Source organism: Gossypium arboreum, chromosome 3 (genome assembly GCF_025698485.1).
Source record: "Gossypium arboreum isolate Shixiya-1 chromosome 3, ASM2569848v2, whole genome shotgun sequence".
Classification (NCBI taxonomy): Eukaryota; Viridiplantae; Streptophyta; class Magnoliopsida; order Malvales; family Malvaceae; genus Gossypium; species Gossypium arboreum.
Genome location: NC_069072.1, coordinates 17,900,336 through 17,914,791, shown reverse-complemented (window position 1 = coordinate 17,914,791; position 14,456 = coordinate 17,900,336). Strand labels below are relative to the sequence as shown.

At 32.1% G+C, this 14,456-nt stretch overlaps 1 protein-coding gene across 1 annotated transcript; it reads left to right on the top strand.

The window, feature by feature from the left end:
• Nucleotides 1-8,317: 8,317 nt before the first annotated feature.
• Nucleotides 8,318-11,071, top strand: LOC108454338 (GDSL esterase/lipase At3g26430-like). The gene is made up of 5 exons (XM_017752764.2): nt 8,318-8,743; nt 9,695-9,904; nt 9,989-10,158; nt 10,262-10,532; nt 10,648-11,071. The coding sequence occupies exons 1-5, from the start codon at nt 8,491-8,493 to the stop codon at nt 10,905-10,907; spliced, it is 1,164 nt and encodes a 387-aa protein (XP_017608253.1). The 5' UTR covers nt 8,318-8,490; the 3' UTR covers nt 10,908-11,071.
• The last annotated feature ends 3,385 nt before the right edge of the window (nt 11,072-14,456 follow it).

Sequence of the window (14,456 nt, the reverse complement as noted above, 5' to 3'; positions counted from 1 at the left end):
AGGTACAATTTACTTGCTTTTCTATCTCGAGAATCTCCATACCAAGTATCTTCTTTGCTGGTCCTAAATCTTTCATCTCAAATTCTTCACTTAGTTGGGCTTTAACCTTTCTTATCTCTCTTTATCTTTTGTCGCTATCAACATGTCATCAACATAAAGAAGTAGATACACAAAAGAACCATCACTGTTTTTCTTAAAGTAGACACAACCTGTCAAAACTACTTCTTTTGAAATCATGAGAAGTCATAAAGGAATCAAACCTCTTGTACCATTGTCTTGGTGATCTGTTTCAAACCGTAAAGGGACTTTTTCACAAGCAAACATAGTCCTCTTTTTCGAGACTATAAAACCCTCGGTTGTTGCATGTAAATATCTTCCTCAAGTTCTCCATGCAAAATGCAGTTTTACATCTAACCGCTCAAGCTCCAAATCATGCATGGCCACAATACCAAGCAAAGCTCGAATCGAACTATGCTTAACAACCGGAGAGAACACATCTGTGAAGTCCACTCGAATTTGATGTAACCCTTTGCAACAAGCCTTGCTTTATATCCGGGTTCTTCAACTCCCGGAGTCCCTTCTTTCTTTTAAACACCCATTTACAACGAATGCCTTTTTACCTTTAGGAAGTTTTACAAGATCCCATGTTCTGCTTTTTGTGGAGTGATTCCATCTCCTCTTGCATAGCAAACATCCACTTTTTCGAGTCTTCACTGACTAATCGCCTCGAATAATTAAATGGCTCTTGATTCGCATCTATATCTTCACCACATTTAAAGCATAAGCAACTAGATCAACCTCGGCATACTTCTTTGGAGGTTTAATTTCTCTTCTTGTCCTGTTTTTGGCGATAGAGTATTGCGGTGAAGAAGCAACTCTATTCTCAATTTTGTCTTGGCTTGAGGAGTTGATTCGTATTATCTGATGCTCCACCGCTTTTGGTTTTCTTTATTGGAAGAGTCTTTAAGAGATAAGTTAGGTAGCATAGCAGTTTCATCAAAAACAACATCTCGCTAATCACAACTTTTCTATTTTCGGACACCATAACTTATAGCCTTTTACACCAGCTTTATAACCAAGAAAACGCATTTAATGGATCTCGGTTCCAATTTTCCATTATCAACATGAGCATACGCAGGACACCCAAAAATCTTTAAATCGAATAATTAGCGGGATTACCGACCATACCTCTTGTGGAGTCTTTTTCTCAATGGCAACGGATGGAGATCGGTTGATCAAAAACATGCAAGAGAGGTCGCTTCGCCCAAAATGACTTCGTAAGTTGGCATTTGACAACATACATCGAACCTTCTCCATGATCGTTCGTTCATTCGTTCGCAACGCCGCTTTCTTTGTGGAGTATGACGAACCGTCAAGTGTCTCATGATCCTTCGACTTGCACAATCTATTAAACTCATCGTAATGTAACTCTAAGCCATTGTGCATGCGGAGGTATTTTATCTGCTTTCCGTCTGCTTTTTCAATCATAATTTTCCAAGACTTAAATGTGGAAAACACATCGCTTTTCGCTTCGGAAGAACGCCCAAACTTTTTCGGAAAATCATCAATAAAGGTTAGCATATAATTAGCTCCACCTCTCGAAGGCACTCGACGGCCCCCACAGATCGAATGGATATACTCCAACGCTTCCTTCGTGTTATGGATTCCTCTAGTGAATCGAACTCTCTTTGCTTCCCAAAAACACGGTGCTCACGAAATTCGGTTTGCAAATTCCTTGCCCATTAAGAAGTCCTCTTTGCTTAATTCGCCATGCCATTCTCACTCATATGCCCTAGGCGCATATGCCAAAGTTTAGTAATATCATCATCGACAAGGAAGAGGAAGCGACAATTGCATCACCGAGAATGATAGAACCTGTAAAACATATAACTTGGCAATCTTTCTTTGCCCTTTCATCACAACAAGGACCCTTTGAAATCTTTAAAACCCCACTTTCATTTGTGTATCTGCACTCTTTGAATCAAGAGTACTCGACGAAATTAAATTTCTTTTCAATTCGGAACATGCCGCACGTCACTAAGTGTTCGACAACTCCATCAAACATCTTAACTTTAATTGTTCCAACACCGCGATTTTACATGAAGCATTATTTCCCATCAAAACAACACCTTCAGATCTTCGTTTCATAAGTTGTAAACCAATCCCGATTGGGACTCATGTGGAAGGTGCAGCTGAATCAAGTATCCACTCCTCGCTTACTTTAGAATCATTGTGAAGCAACTAGAAGTTCACCATCGCTGTAGTCTTCTACAACATCACTTCACCGAATTTTTCGGTTGTTTTCCTTTTGATTTGCAGCCTCCTTTTAATCTTATTTTGTAGCTTATAGCACTTTCAGATTTAATGTGCCCTTTCTTCTTGCGAAGTTGCAAGTTTTACCTCTGCTTGAAGATTTCGATCTACCCTTAGATTTACCACGAGGATTCCGTTCTCGTGTTCTACCACGATCATCATCAACATTCCGGTCTTGTCTCCCACGAACAATGAGACCCTCTCCCTGAGAGTTGGGTTTAACCACAAGATGCTTCATCTTATCATACGAGGTTAAAGAATCATAAACCTCATCAACTGTGAGAGACTCGCGGCTATATAAAATCGTGTCTCTAAAGGTTGAATAAGACGGGGGCAACGAACAAAGTAGAATCAACCCTAGATCTTCCTTATCATCTCGAACCTCCATGGCCTCCAAGTTTGAGAGAATTTCTTTAAACACTGTTAAGTGTTCGTGTACAGACGCACCTTCCTCCAAACGATGAGCATAAAGACGCTGCTTCATATGCAACTTGCTTGTTAGAGTTTTCGACATACATATTTGTTCTAGCCTCTTCCATAATGCAGCGGCAGTTTTCTCTTTCATCACATCCCGCAAAATTTCGTTGGACAAATGCGAGATGTAATTGTGTTAATGCCTTTCGATCCTTACGCTTCTTCTCTTCATCTGTTAATGTCGAAGGCATCTTATCTATCCTAGCGGGGCATCCTCTAGATCCATCTGCAAGAAGCGCTTGCATCTTAATTTGCCACAACGCAAATCGGTGTTGCGATCCAACAATGAATTTCATACTTCAAAGACGCCATTACCGTGATCGAGATGAATAACCCGGAAGCTCGATACCAATTTGTGAAAAATAAAATAAATAAAAATAAAGAACACATAAATTTTACGTGAAACCCTTTCGAAAAAAACCACAGGCAAGAGGAGAAGAAAATTCACTATGTCGAAAAATTTTACTCAAATACAAGAGGAATAGACTATGTCTATTTATAGGCTTGCAAAGCCATATTCTAGTAGGATTGAAACACCTTATCCTAATCAATATAAAATAGATGGAGTTTAATAAGGTTTAAAACCTTATTCTAAAATAAAATAAAAGAAGTCTAGTTCTATATGGATTTTACTTTTATTTTATTTTCCATCGTATTTTATTTAAATAAGAATTTAGGTCACTTAATTCTAACATAAGATAAATAAACTAGTGAAAGAAAATAAAAAATGGAACAATAATAAGTGAATACAAGAATAAAATGAATAAATGAATGAATGAATGTAAAAAATAAAAAATAAAACAAGGACAAGTGTGCATATAAAAGATTAAAAGTTTGAAATTAATCAAATGAAGGATTAAATTGGAATTAAAATGAAGTTTAGAATCCAAATTATAATAAAATAAATGAATAAACACAAAAAGCACTAGATTGAAACTCGAATGGAATTTAAGGGTCATAAATTGAAATAAAAATGAGATAAAGGACCACATTGAAAAGGGCAAATTACATAGAGGGACCAAAAAGGAAAATATTCCCGCCCTTTCAAAATGCACCATTTCGTAAAGGGTCAGAAAAAAAGTAAAATTATATGGAAAAATTATAAATACATAAAACCCAGACAGGACTAGATTAAAAAATATAAAAATGCGGAAGGATTTAAGTGGCAAATGACCCATTCTGGTGTAAAATGCACGAATCTTGTCCGTCAGCGGGTCAGGTTTCGAGTTTAAGCAAAACGGTGTCGTTTTGGCACCTGATGCTTAAATCCAAAACGGCGCCGTTTAGTCCCTATTTAAATACCAAAAATCCGAAGAAAAAAAAAGGCATTTCCCTTTGATTTTCTTCAAAAATTTTAGAGGGTGCTCTCAAATCCTCTTCCCCTCGCTCTATTCCAGGCCATGGCTCTGACCATTTGTCCGCCGTGGCTCGGCCGTAGCTTCGTCTAGGTGGTGGCCGGGACCACAAAATCGAGCCCTTTTTCCAGCCCCTTCAACCCTTAAAAAAACTTTTAAACTCGACTCTTTTTTTAGAAATCAAAAAGAAAAATAATACGCGAGAAAGAAGTAGAAACTCGGCCTTCAACCCCTTTTTGGGTCCTTATCAAAACCCTAATGGGTTTCGAGGTACCCAGGTGCCGGTAGTAGTCTCCGACGGTGATGGAATATGAACCGACTAGTAAGTTTTTTTATTATTTATGTATTTATATTTTATGCTTTGTGAAAATAAAAGAAATAAGAAATCACCTATTGAAATAGTCTTGTTTTTAGATTAATATTCTCTGTGTGTTTATAATATGATTTTTCATGGCTTTATAGCCGATTACAAAAAGTTTTTGTCACTATTTGCTATCTATTGTTTCGTTTCAATCCTGTTACTGTATATTAGCTCTGTTTCTGCTTTTCTTTCTGCTCTGTCTTCTCTTTTTTGCAGGTTTGCTCGGTCAACGAAGAAAGCAGGTGGCCATTTTGGTACAAGCAGCGCTAGGGAAGCCGACCCTTAGGCGATGTATGCGCCGAGGGCGCACATGGAGGCTGCGGCGCCTTGGGGCATTAGGGTTTTCTTTGTTGTTTTAGGTTTTGGGCTATTTTTTGGGCTAAGTTTTTAGTTTGGGCCTGTATTTTATTTGGACCTTGTAAAATAATGGACTATTATTATTTTTATTTTTTATTTTGTTTTCTGATGGGTCCGGGCAATTTTGGCCCATTACAACAATGTTATACTATCATACTAGTATTGGAATGTTTGAATTGAAGAACTTATACTATTATTACTTACATCTCTTACTTACATCTATCATCTGTGTTTTGTTTGTTAGTTAGAAAACTGAAAGTCTTAAGTAACGAGCGATCCAAGTAACATAATTACTTTATAAAATAAGATAATATGTTCAATCATCTATAAAAGTCTTTTATATAAAAAATTCAATCTTAAAATTAAAAAATGGAATTGTTTGAAAAATATAGCCTATTAAATTTCTAAATAAGACTATAATTGAATGAGATTTTGGGTTCTAATAAAATCTTTTTCAATGACAGTATCTGAGCAAAAATTAACAAGTTTTGGTGTGGTAAAATTAAAGACTATACGTTTTCTATTAGTTTGATGTCATTGTCGCGTGTAGACTTGATCATGGATCAAGGGGTTTGGACAAAAATATAAATACAACAAATGGGCCTGGACAAAAAAGACCCATTTTTTAAACAGGCCGGGTATTAAGTAAGATTTTTTGGCTTGGACCCGGTCCAACCCGAATTTGCCTAAAATTTTCACTGTTGTTTTGTTGTTGTTTGTTGCCATTTTGATGTTTGTTTTGCTGTAGTTTTGCTATTATATTCTACTATTGTGTTGTTATTATTTGGATACTGTACAACTCTTGTTTTATTATTATTTTTATACTATTTTAGAGACATTTGCTTGTGTTGCAACTATTTTAGTGTTATTTAAGTATAATAATTTTTAATGTATTTTAGTGTATTTTATGTATTATATTTTTAAATTTTGTTTTATATAAAAATTTAATACTAATGGGCTGAGCTTAGATTTAGTATATTTTATTTGAGTCGGACTTGAACAAAATTTTAAATTCATTTTTAAGTTAAACTCGAACCTAAAATTTTAAATTGACCCGACTCAAATCCAACTTGACCTATAATCAAATCTAGCCGCGAATCATTTTGCAAGACTAGTGTTCCAATCGTAATATAAACAAAAAGTGATTTGTTGATTTGTGAAACTTATATTTCACAAAAACTAAGGACATGATAGTTGGATATTGCATTGTTGTTGGAATTAGATACAATTGATAGTCAAATCAATTTGTGAGATAGGGTATTAAATCAGCTTAAAAATGCTATTAAATTTGCCCAAACTCTTAAAATCAAGTACAAATTGATAAAACCCAACATAAAATGAAATCCAAAATAAAAATAAATAAAGCTATTTATTTGTGTTTATAAGTTTTCTAGAATATTTTTATTTTTAAATTTTTAAATGATTTAATTGAAAATGATGATTTAATTAGTTAAGTTATCGACGAAAACATAGAGATGTTGTTAGTGCAAAATAATTAACATAATATTATATTAATAATACAAATAAGATTCTAAATGATATTAAGCAATGTGGTGTATGAGTTAGGATTTTGACAATAAAAATAGGAAACTAGATAATATGGTGTGCAAAATCTACTAATTTTATACTTTCCTTGACAAAGCATTATCTTTTGTTGTTATACAAATTAGAGAGCACATTGAGAACATAATATTAGTGCATTTACAAGTTTATCATCAACCCTTTAGTTTCAAATAAAAAAGCTTTAAGTGTTAGAGATAATTCATGTTTGTGCCTCTGGATTTAACTTTGCACACATGTCTTGCAAATGTAAATTATTTGTTAAATTAGGTAACATCTTTGCTGCTTTTTAATATTTATTTTCTATTTATTGTTTTATATTGTTACAATTTACAAACATTCCGACTGTAAATATATAATTTTTCAACTTTACTTTAATTCTTTTTAATTATTTTGTTCTTTAATTTTAATTTCTTTCCAAATTACTTTTTGTTAGATAAAACCATAACTGAATTGTTAAAGAATCCAAATTACTTTCCAAATTATTTGTTAAATTAGGTAACATATACTTATCCCCAGAAAATAAAATAAAATATTTATATTTTTAAAAAATTTAAAATTCATAAAAAAATATACATATCAACAATTAAGTATATGTAGAGTACTATGCATGTTATCACATCAATATTGTTAAAATTTTAATTGTCTAATCAATTTTTCATAAAAAAATTTAGTTTGATTAAACTAAAAGTTGAAAATAGTGTGCTCCATAAAAGAATAAGATCAAAATAATAAAATAAGTAGACATTAAACATTACATTTTTCATATTTATATATATTCACAATCAAGGATGAAATTAGAAATTTTTTAGGAGAGCCAAAATTAAATTATAACTTTTACAAATGTAATTTATCATTTTAATAACTTATATCTTTATAATTATTAAAAGATTAAATTAAATTTTATATTTTTAAGGAGGGCTAAAATGTAATTTTACTTTTATTAATTTAAAATTTTAAAATTTAAATAAAAATATTCCATTTCTTCGGCATATCAACGCCCGAGTTTCGGCCCTGTTTCACAACCTTTGGTCCGGTGTTCATATTTAACATCTCTATAGAAACTATCGATGAGGAGAAACCCATAAATCATCAACCTTAACTTAAAAGACAGTTTTTCTTGTATTGTTTCAACCATTATTTCCCTTTTAAGAACTGTTTATCATAAATGCCTTCAATAAAATTACTGCTAAGGGCTGATAAATTTATTGCCATCAAATAAGGCAAATTAATGTATGGCGGAATAAGTTACTTAAATTTCTTTAAATTATGAATTTTGTTCTAAATTCATTTTAACCTTTAAAAATTCTATTTATATTTTCAAATTATCAATAAAGTATTTCTTTTATTAAAATTTTTAAAATAACATATAAGAAAAATTAATATTATAAAAATAGATAAGTAACAATTTTGATTTTGAAATTTTCAAACCTTTTTCAAAATTATCATTCACTATTCTTTTAAAACTTTTTTTAGTTTTAATTTTAAAAATCATGTGGTAATATTTTTTTTTAATTTTTTTTTAAAATCTTGTTACATAAGATTTGGTGTGTCATTTAATGGCTAAATTAATATTTTCAATAATAGAAGGATTTGATTTATATAACATTGATAGTGGAAATATTGTTATTTTTGATCCGGTATTTTTATTTTTTTATTAAAAGTAGTATTTAAGCTATAAATTATGTTTAATTTTATTCGGAAAGAAGACAATGTTGAATACGAATGCACCACCTGTGATGTTCTTATTAATTCGTACTATGTTGATAAAAAAAAAAGTTACTAGTGTAAGTGAAAAATTGGAAAAGGTTATATAATTTAAAGATTAGTTATCCATATAAGTCTGTATAAAAAAATTATACATGTAAGTCAAATTTTAAGAGATTATGAAATCAGTAAAATATTTGGTGAAGAAAGGAAAATCGTAACAAATGTAACAAAATCATAGTTGATCCCAAGCTGTTAAACTTTTATAAGTAGACATCAACTCTTCACTGAGTTTCTCCTGACTTGCATTCTTAAACTCTCCCTTACAGCAGTTTTGGATAACTCTTACTTTCTCCCTCCTCCATGGCCTTTGGTCTATCTTCCATTTTTGTTATCACGATCTTTGCTATCTCCTTAACTAACCTTGCACCAGTGTCGTTGGTGCTCGCCAGAAAGCCATGTCGATTCCATGCAATATTCAACTTTGGTGACTCAAACTCCGACACTGGAGGCTTGTCAGCAGCATTTGGCCAAGCTCCTCCTCCCAATGGGTTCTCTTATTTTGGCGCCCCCGCTGGCCGCTACACCGATGGTCGCCTTTTGATCGACTTCATAGGTACTCTTTTTACGCCCCCACCTTACTAAATTCTGATACTTTCCCCATAACACAAAAATGTCAATCTATCAGAAATTGCATGACTGCAGTCTAAACGTTGAAGATTGTTTGATATTACCCTGAACTTGTTTTAAGTTTTCTGGGGTCATTTTTCAATATATTTGGATTAAATCATGAAACCACGATATGAAAGATTGTTTTAGCTGCATATATTTTTCTTTATCATTCATCGGTCATATTAGTCAGCATTATCTGTGATTATTCCTCATAATTGTCCTTTCTTCAGAGGAATTAATTACTGATGTTTGTTACCAAAAATCTTTATCTAATGATTTTTAAATTGATACTCACGATAAGCGATTACAAATTTTTTGATAAAGTTAAACAAGAATAATTCTATTAGTCTGAAAATTTATGAGTATTCTCCTAATCAAATTGTTCAGGGTCTCTTAAAAAAAACATCGGTGACTATTACTAATTTAGTCATGACCAGTTATAATTAGCTTCTTTTTTTACTAAAAAGAAATTGATACCCACAGATCCAATCCGGGAATATTAATGATCCAATTGAGTGAGACAATGATTCTATTAGTATATAGTTCATCATAAAATTATTGGCATCCACCGATGCTTAGCGAAAGTAAACTAGTTTTACCGTCTAAAACAACCATTAATGTCCCTGTCTGAGATGTCCCTCCCTGTTCCCATTTCTCAGACTCCTATCTCCATAAAAAGGTGTAGCACGCGCAAATTGGATCTTATCAAATACAAGCAGATAAAAAGAAGTGGGTTTGGGAGCATGGGTCTTTGTTGTCCTGTTTCGATTTCAATTATTGTAATGCGTGAAGAATATTGCCTTTTTCTCTTTGATTATGATTGATAACAGATAAAACTTGAAAATATCAAACCAAGAAAACACTTAAGGGGTTTTGATCTTAATTCCTTTTTCAGCCGAGAGCCTTGGGTTGCCATACCTAAGTGCATTTCTTGACTCTGTGGGGACTAACTTTAGCCATGGAGCTAACTTTGCCACTGCTGGATCCACCATTAGACCTCAAAACACAACTCTGCAACAAAGCGGTTTCAGCCCTATCTCCTTGAACGTTCAATTTTACGAGTTCAATGATTTCCATGCAAGGACACAAGTTGTACGTAAAAGAGGTCATCTTTTAAGTACTACATTTCATTTAACTTATTTCTCAATTTCTGCAAGAAAACACACACCCAATTTCTCCTGTTGTGCAGGTGGGGTTTTTGAAATCTTAATGCCAAAGAAAGAACACTTCTCAAATGCCTTATACACCTTTGACATCGGCCAAAATGATCTCACTGCTGGTTACTTCTCAAACATGTCTACTGATGAAGTTAAAGCCTATGTTCCCGATGTGCTTAATCAGTTCCAGACAATAATTCAGGCCAGTAAAGCTAACCTAATATTCGATTAATCACTAATCGTTGAATCAAATGTTTGAATATAACTTAGCATTGATTATTACTTTGAAACCTGAAATTGTGCAGTATATATATAACCAAGGAGGGAGATACTTTTGGATACACAATACAGGTCCTGTTGGGTGTTTACCATATGTAATGGAGCGTATCCCGGTCTTAGCAGGTCAAATTGATGACTATGGATGCGCCTCTCCATTCAATGAAGTTGCTCAGTTTTTCAACCGTGGATTGAAAAAGATTGTGGAACAGTTACGCAAAAATTTGCCCCATGCTGCAATCACTTACGTTGATGTCTACTCAGTGAAATACTCCCTAATTAGCCAAGGTAGCAAGCAAGGTGAGTGAATCCCTTTATGAAACAACTAAAAACTTCATAACAAATACAGGGTTGAAGTATTCATAGAAGGTTCTGGATTTGACAATTGGATTGGATTGATATGAAAAAATTTCAGGGTTCAAGCACCCTCTTAGAACATGCTGTGGCCATGGTGGGAAGTACAATTATAACAAGAACTTGGGGTGTGGAGCAAAGGTTAACAAACATGGGAAAGAAGTGTTGGTGGGAGCTCCTTGCAAAGATCCTTGGACTTACGTAAACTGGGACGGGGTTCATTTCACTGAAGCTGCTAATAAGTACATATTTGAACGTATTGTTAATGGTTCACTTTCAGACCCTCCAACGCCATTAAACATGGCTTGCTATAGGAATTAAGCTAGGAAGGGGAACGCAAGTCTTTTTAGATTTTTAGTTGTCTATTTTTGTTCCTTTTTTTATGGATTAAGCAAGTTCTATGTCATTCTTAAGTTGGGATCTCTTTAGTTTGATTATGGATTATAAAATGATAAGCTTGGTATAATTTGATCTTTCAATTAAAATTTAATTAGTTTTTTTGTTTATTTCTTTATGGCATTAAATGATTAACTTAATTATTAAAGTAAATTTTTCCTTAATTATTTTTACAAAATTAAATATCGACTACCTTTTAAAATTCATTTCCTAATGGCATGAAACTTTATAGATTAAGCTTATATTTTACCAAATAATGTTCCACTTTTTTAAATGTATTTTTCTATTAAAATTATAAATACCTAATCCCATATTAAAGTGTACTATTTTTATTTTTATTTTTACTTAAGGAATTAGTCACCATAATTAATGATGGATAGCCTAATTTCAATAATATAAAGAGAGAGAGAGTTGAGTGCCCTAACTACAAAAGGATGGAATTGTTTGTCCGTTCAAGGTTTGATTATGTTACCAACACAACAAGCAAAGGTTTATAATCAAATTTCAATTCGGTAGTATTACTTTTGAAAAGTGCTTTTAACCTCAAAAGCACATTTAGAACTATAAGTGATGCTAAATATACAAATTTTGAAGTTAAAATAGTTTTGAACCCAAATGCAAAAACAAATTTTTCTGATTTTTGTGGTTGGGAAAAGTGCTTTTGAGGTTAAATGTCATTTTAACCCTTATCTATAATTTAAAGTATTTTATGTAATATTTATATTAAATATAAAATTATTCTCCTATTAAAATTTATTTCAAATATATAGATTATATATTTAAATTTGTAATTGTTTTATTCTAATATTTAAAATAAAATTTATATATTCCAATTTAATTTTACAAATAAGTAATATTTTTTGAAGAAAAATGTTGGACTGCTTATTATTAAAAAGATAGCACCAAAACATAAATCAATAACAAAACTCATAAAGCCCAAATTAAACACCTTCCTAACCAAAAATCCCTAAAACAAAACTGCCCAAGGCCCTTGTCGAAACCATTTTTATTTTGAAAAACAGGGATCGACTTGTCGTCACCAATCCTTTTTGTTCAGGTGTGATCAGGTCACCTTGTCATCGATCATTTTAATAAAGCATTTTGGTTCATTAAAACAACGTTTTTTTTGGTTTGCGAAAAACTAAAAAACGAATTCGGGAGTCGATTACGCGCGAGGAAGGATCAGCACCCTCGCAACGCCCAAAATTGGTACCGTACTGATCAATTAACGTCCTAATGTTGAAAATTTGAAAAAGATTTTAAAATGCGATTCCTTTAAAAACGTTTAGGTTGAAAGTCGAGATTCTCTTGTTCAGAAGGAATAAAATATCATATCCAGCACGAGTGGATACAACATTTCAAACCCTCAATATAAGATCATCTCATAATTTCCGAAACCCATGCATTTGAAATTTAAAAAGGATATTTGGCTATTTGGCCAAACGATAAATCGAAACCTAGCACGATTGGGCACGATTTATCGATTTTCCAAATACAGAATATTGCCTCATTTTAATTTAAGAAAACATAGATGAAATTTCAAAAGGATATTATGTACTTTTGTCGAATGAAAAATCGAAACCCAGCACGATTGGGCACGATCTCTAAAACTCCCAAACACAAAATATTGCCTCGTTTTAATTTAAGAAAACGTGGACGAAATTTCACAAGGGTATTCCATATTTTAGTTTAACGAAAAAAAAATCGAAACCCAGCACGATTGGGCACGATCTCTCAAACTTCCAAACACGAAATATTTCCTTATGTTGAGAGGGTTTTTTTTTAAATCACGAGCGGTTATAAAATGAATGAAAATAAAAATAAAATATAGAAAATACTAATTGATGAGAGTGCTTAAAATCTAGTAAAATAGGATTTTAATAGAAACAGATGGTATATAAGTAAATTCTTAAGAGAATACAAATATAAAACAACCCGAGATTTATAATGTATGTAGATAAAGCTAATATAAATTTTGTGTATGTAATAATACATAAAGGTGACCTAATTAAATATCATATATAATTTTAAGACCACATCATATGAAAGGTTTTTAAAACAAAAGAATAACGAAAACAATAGTAATATTAAAGAAACACTTTAGCATATAAAAAATGATAGTAAAATAATAGTAAAAATAATAGTAAAAATAATAATAACAGAAATAGTAATAAAAATAATAACGAAAATAGTAATGATAATAACAATATCTAATAGTAACGATAATAGCATTAATATATGATAGCAAGAATAATATTAATAATGATAATATATTAGCAATCCAATGTTGAAAAGCATGTAAAACGTGAAATAGTAAACAAAACAAAATAATAATAATGGAAGTAATGCGATAAGTAATAAAATGTTTAATAAGCACAACAAAAAAAATGAAAATAATTGGAGTTATAAAAGGCTTGGGATTTAATTATAATCAAAACGAAACATGGGGAACAAGTCATAAAATGCCAAGAAATAACAAATCATGAACTGGGACCAAAGTAGGCGCGCATGCAAAGGGGAAGGACCGATGGGGAAAATATCCCAAGCCCACAAAACGCAGCGTTTAGGCATGGATTAAAATGAGTTTATGCGCAACATCCAGGGGTAATTTTAAAAAATAAATAGGATTCAAATAGGGCCAAATTAAAAACTAGCGCAAATGGGAAGGACTAGGCGTGCAAATTACCCATTTAAGATAAAAATGTGCGGACCCAGCCTATTAATTGGGTCACCACACGGGCTTTTTTCTTCCCCCTCCCCCCAAAATATGGCTATTTCAAAATTTAAGAAAAAAACCTTTATTTTATATATATATTTTAAAACATTTAAGAAGCTTTTAGAAAACCCTAAAAGATTCTTATTATTTTCTCCATTCCCTCACTCTCCTTGTTTCCTAGCCGAAAGGCTAGTGTCTAGGCCTTCAACCCCCCTTTGTAACCGGCAAAGCTGTAACACCCCCTAATCCCAAATCGTCGCCGGAATAGGGTTACGAGCGTTACCGAACATATTAGTTAATTTACAAACAATTCATGAATAAACAACAAATATATTAAAATTAAATCATTAAGTCTCTTTTATGAACCCTTGAGGCCTAAATCACGTATTATAAATGAATAGGGACTTATTCAAGTACTTCGGAAATTTTTCGTAATATAATAATTATTGTTATTACTATTTTTTTAAAAAAATTCAATATAACCCCTTTAGAAACATCTGACCTTTCTTGCAGTTTCAAATTTGCAACCAATTCAACACAACAACAACTCAACAAATACAATCTTTATCCAAATCACATTCGTTTCATAACAATATCACTAATCCTTATTTTATCTAACATTATATCCATTAATACTTTCAAGTAGTATTTAAACATCTTAATTAATTTCCATTCATATCATATATCAACTTATATTAACTTAACTAATATATTCATGAGTTGATACAAAACATAGTCATATAAGCTCCTATACATGC

Excerpts from the sequence above, each read along its gene's own strand:
- LOC108454338 (XM_017752764.2), top strand. The coding sequence starts at position 8,491 with ATGGCCTTTGGTCTATCTTCCATTTTTGTTATCACGATCTTTGCTATC. Across the intron at positions 10,159-10,261 it reads AGTTCCAGACAATAATTCAG|TATATATATAACCAAGGAGG; the intron begins GCCAGTAAAGCT and ends GAAATTGTGCAG. Across the intron at positions 10,533-10,647 it reads TAGCCAAGGTAGCAAGCAAG|GGTTCAAGCACCCTCTTAGA; the intron begins GTGAGTGAATCC and ends AAAAAATTTCAG.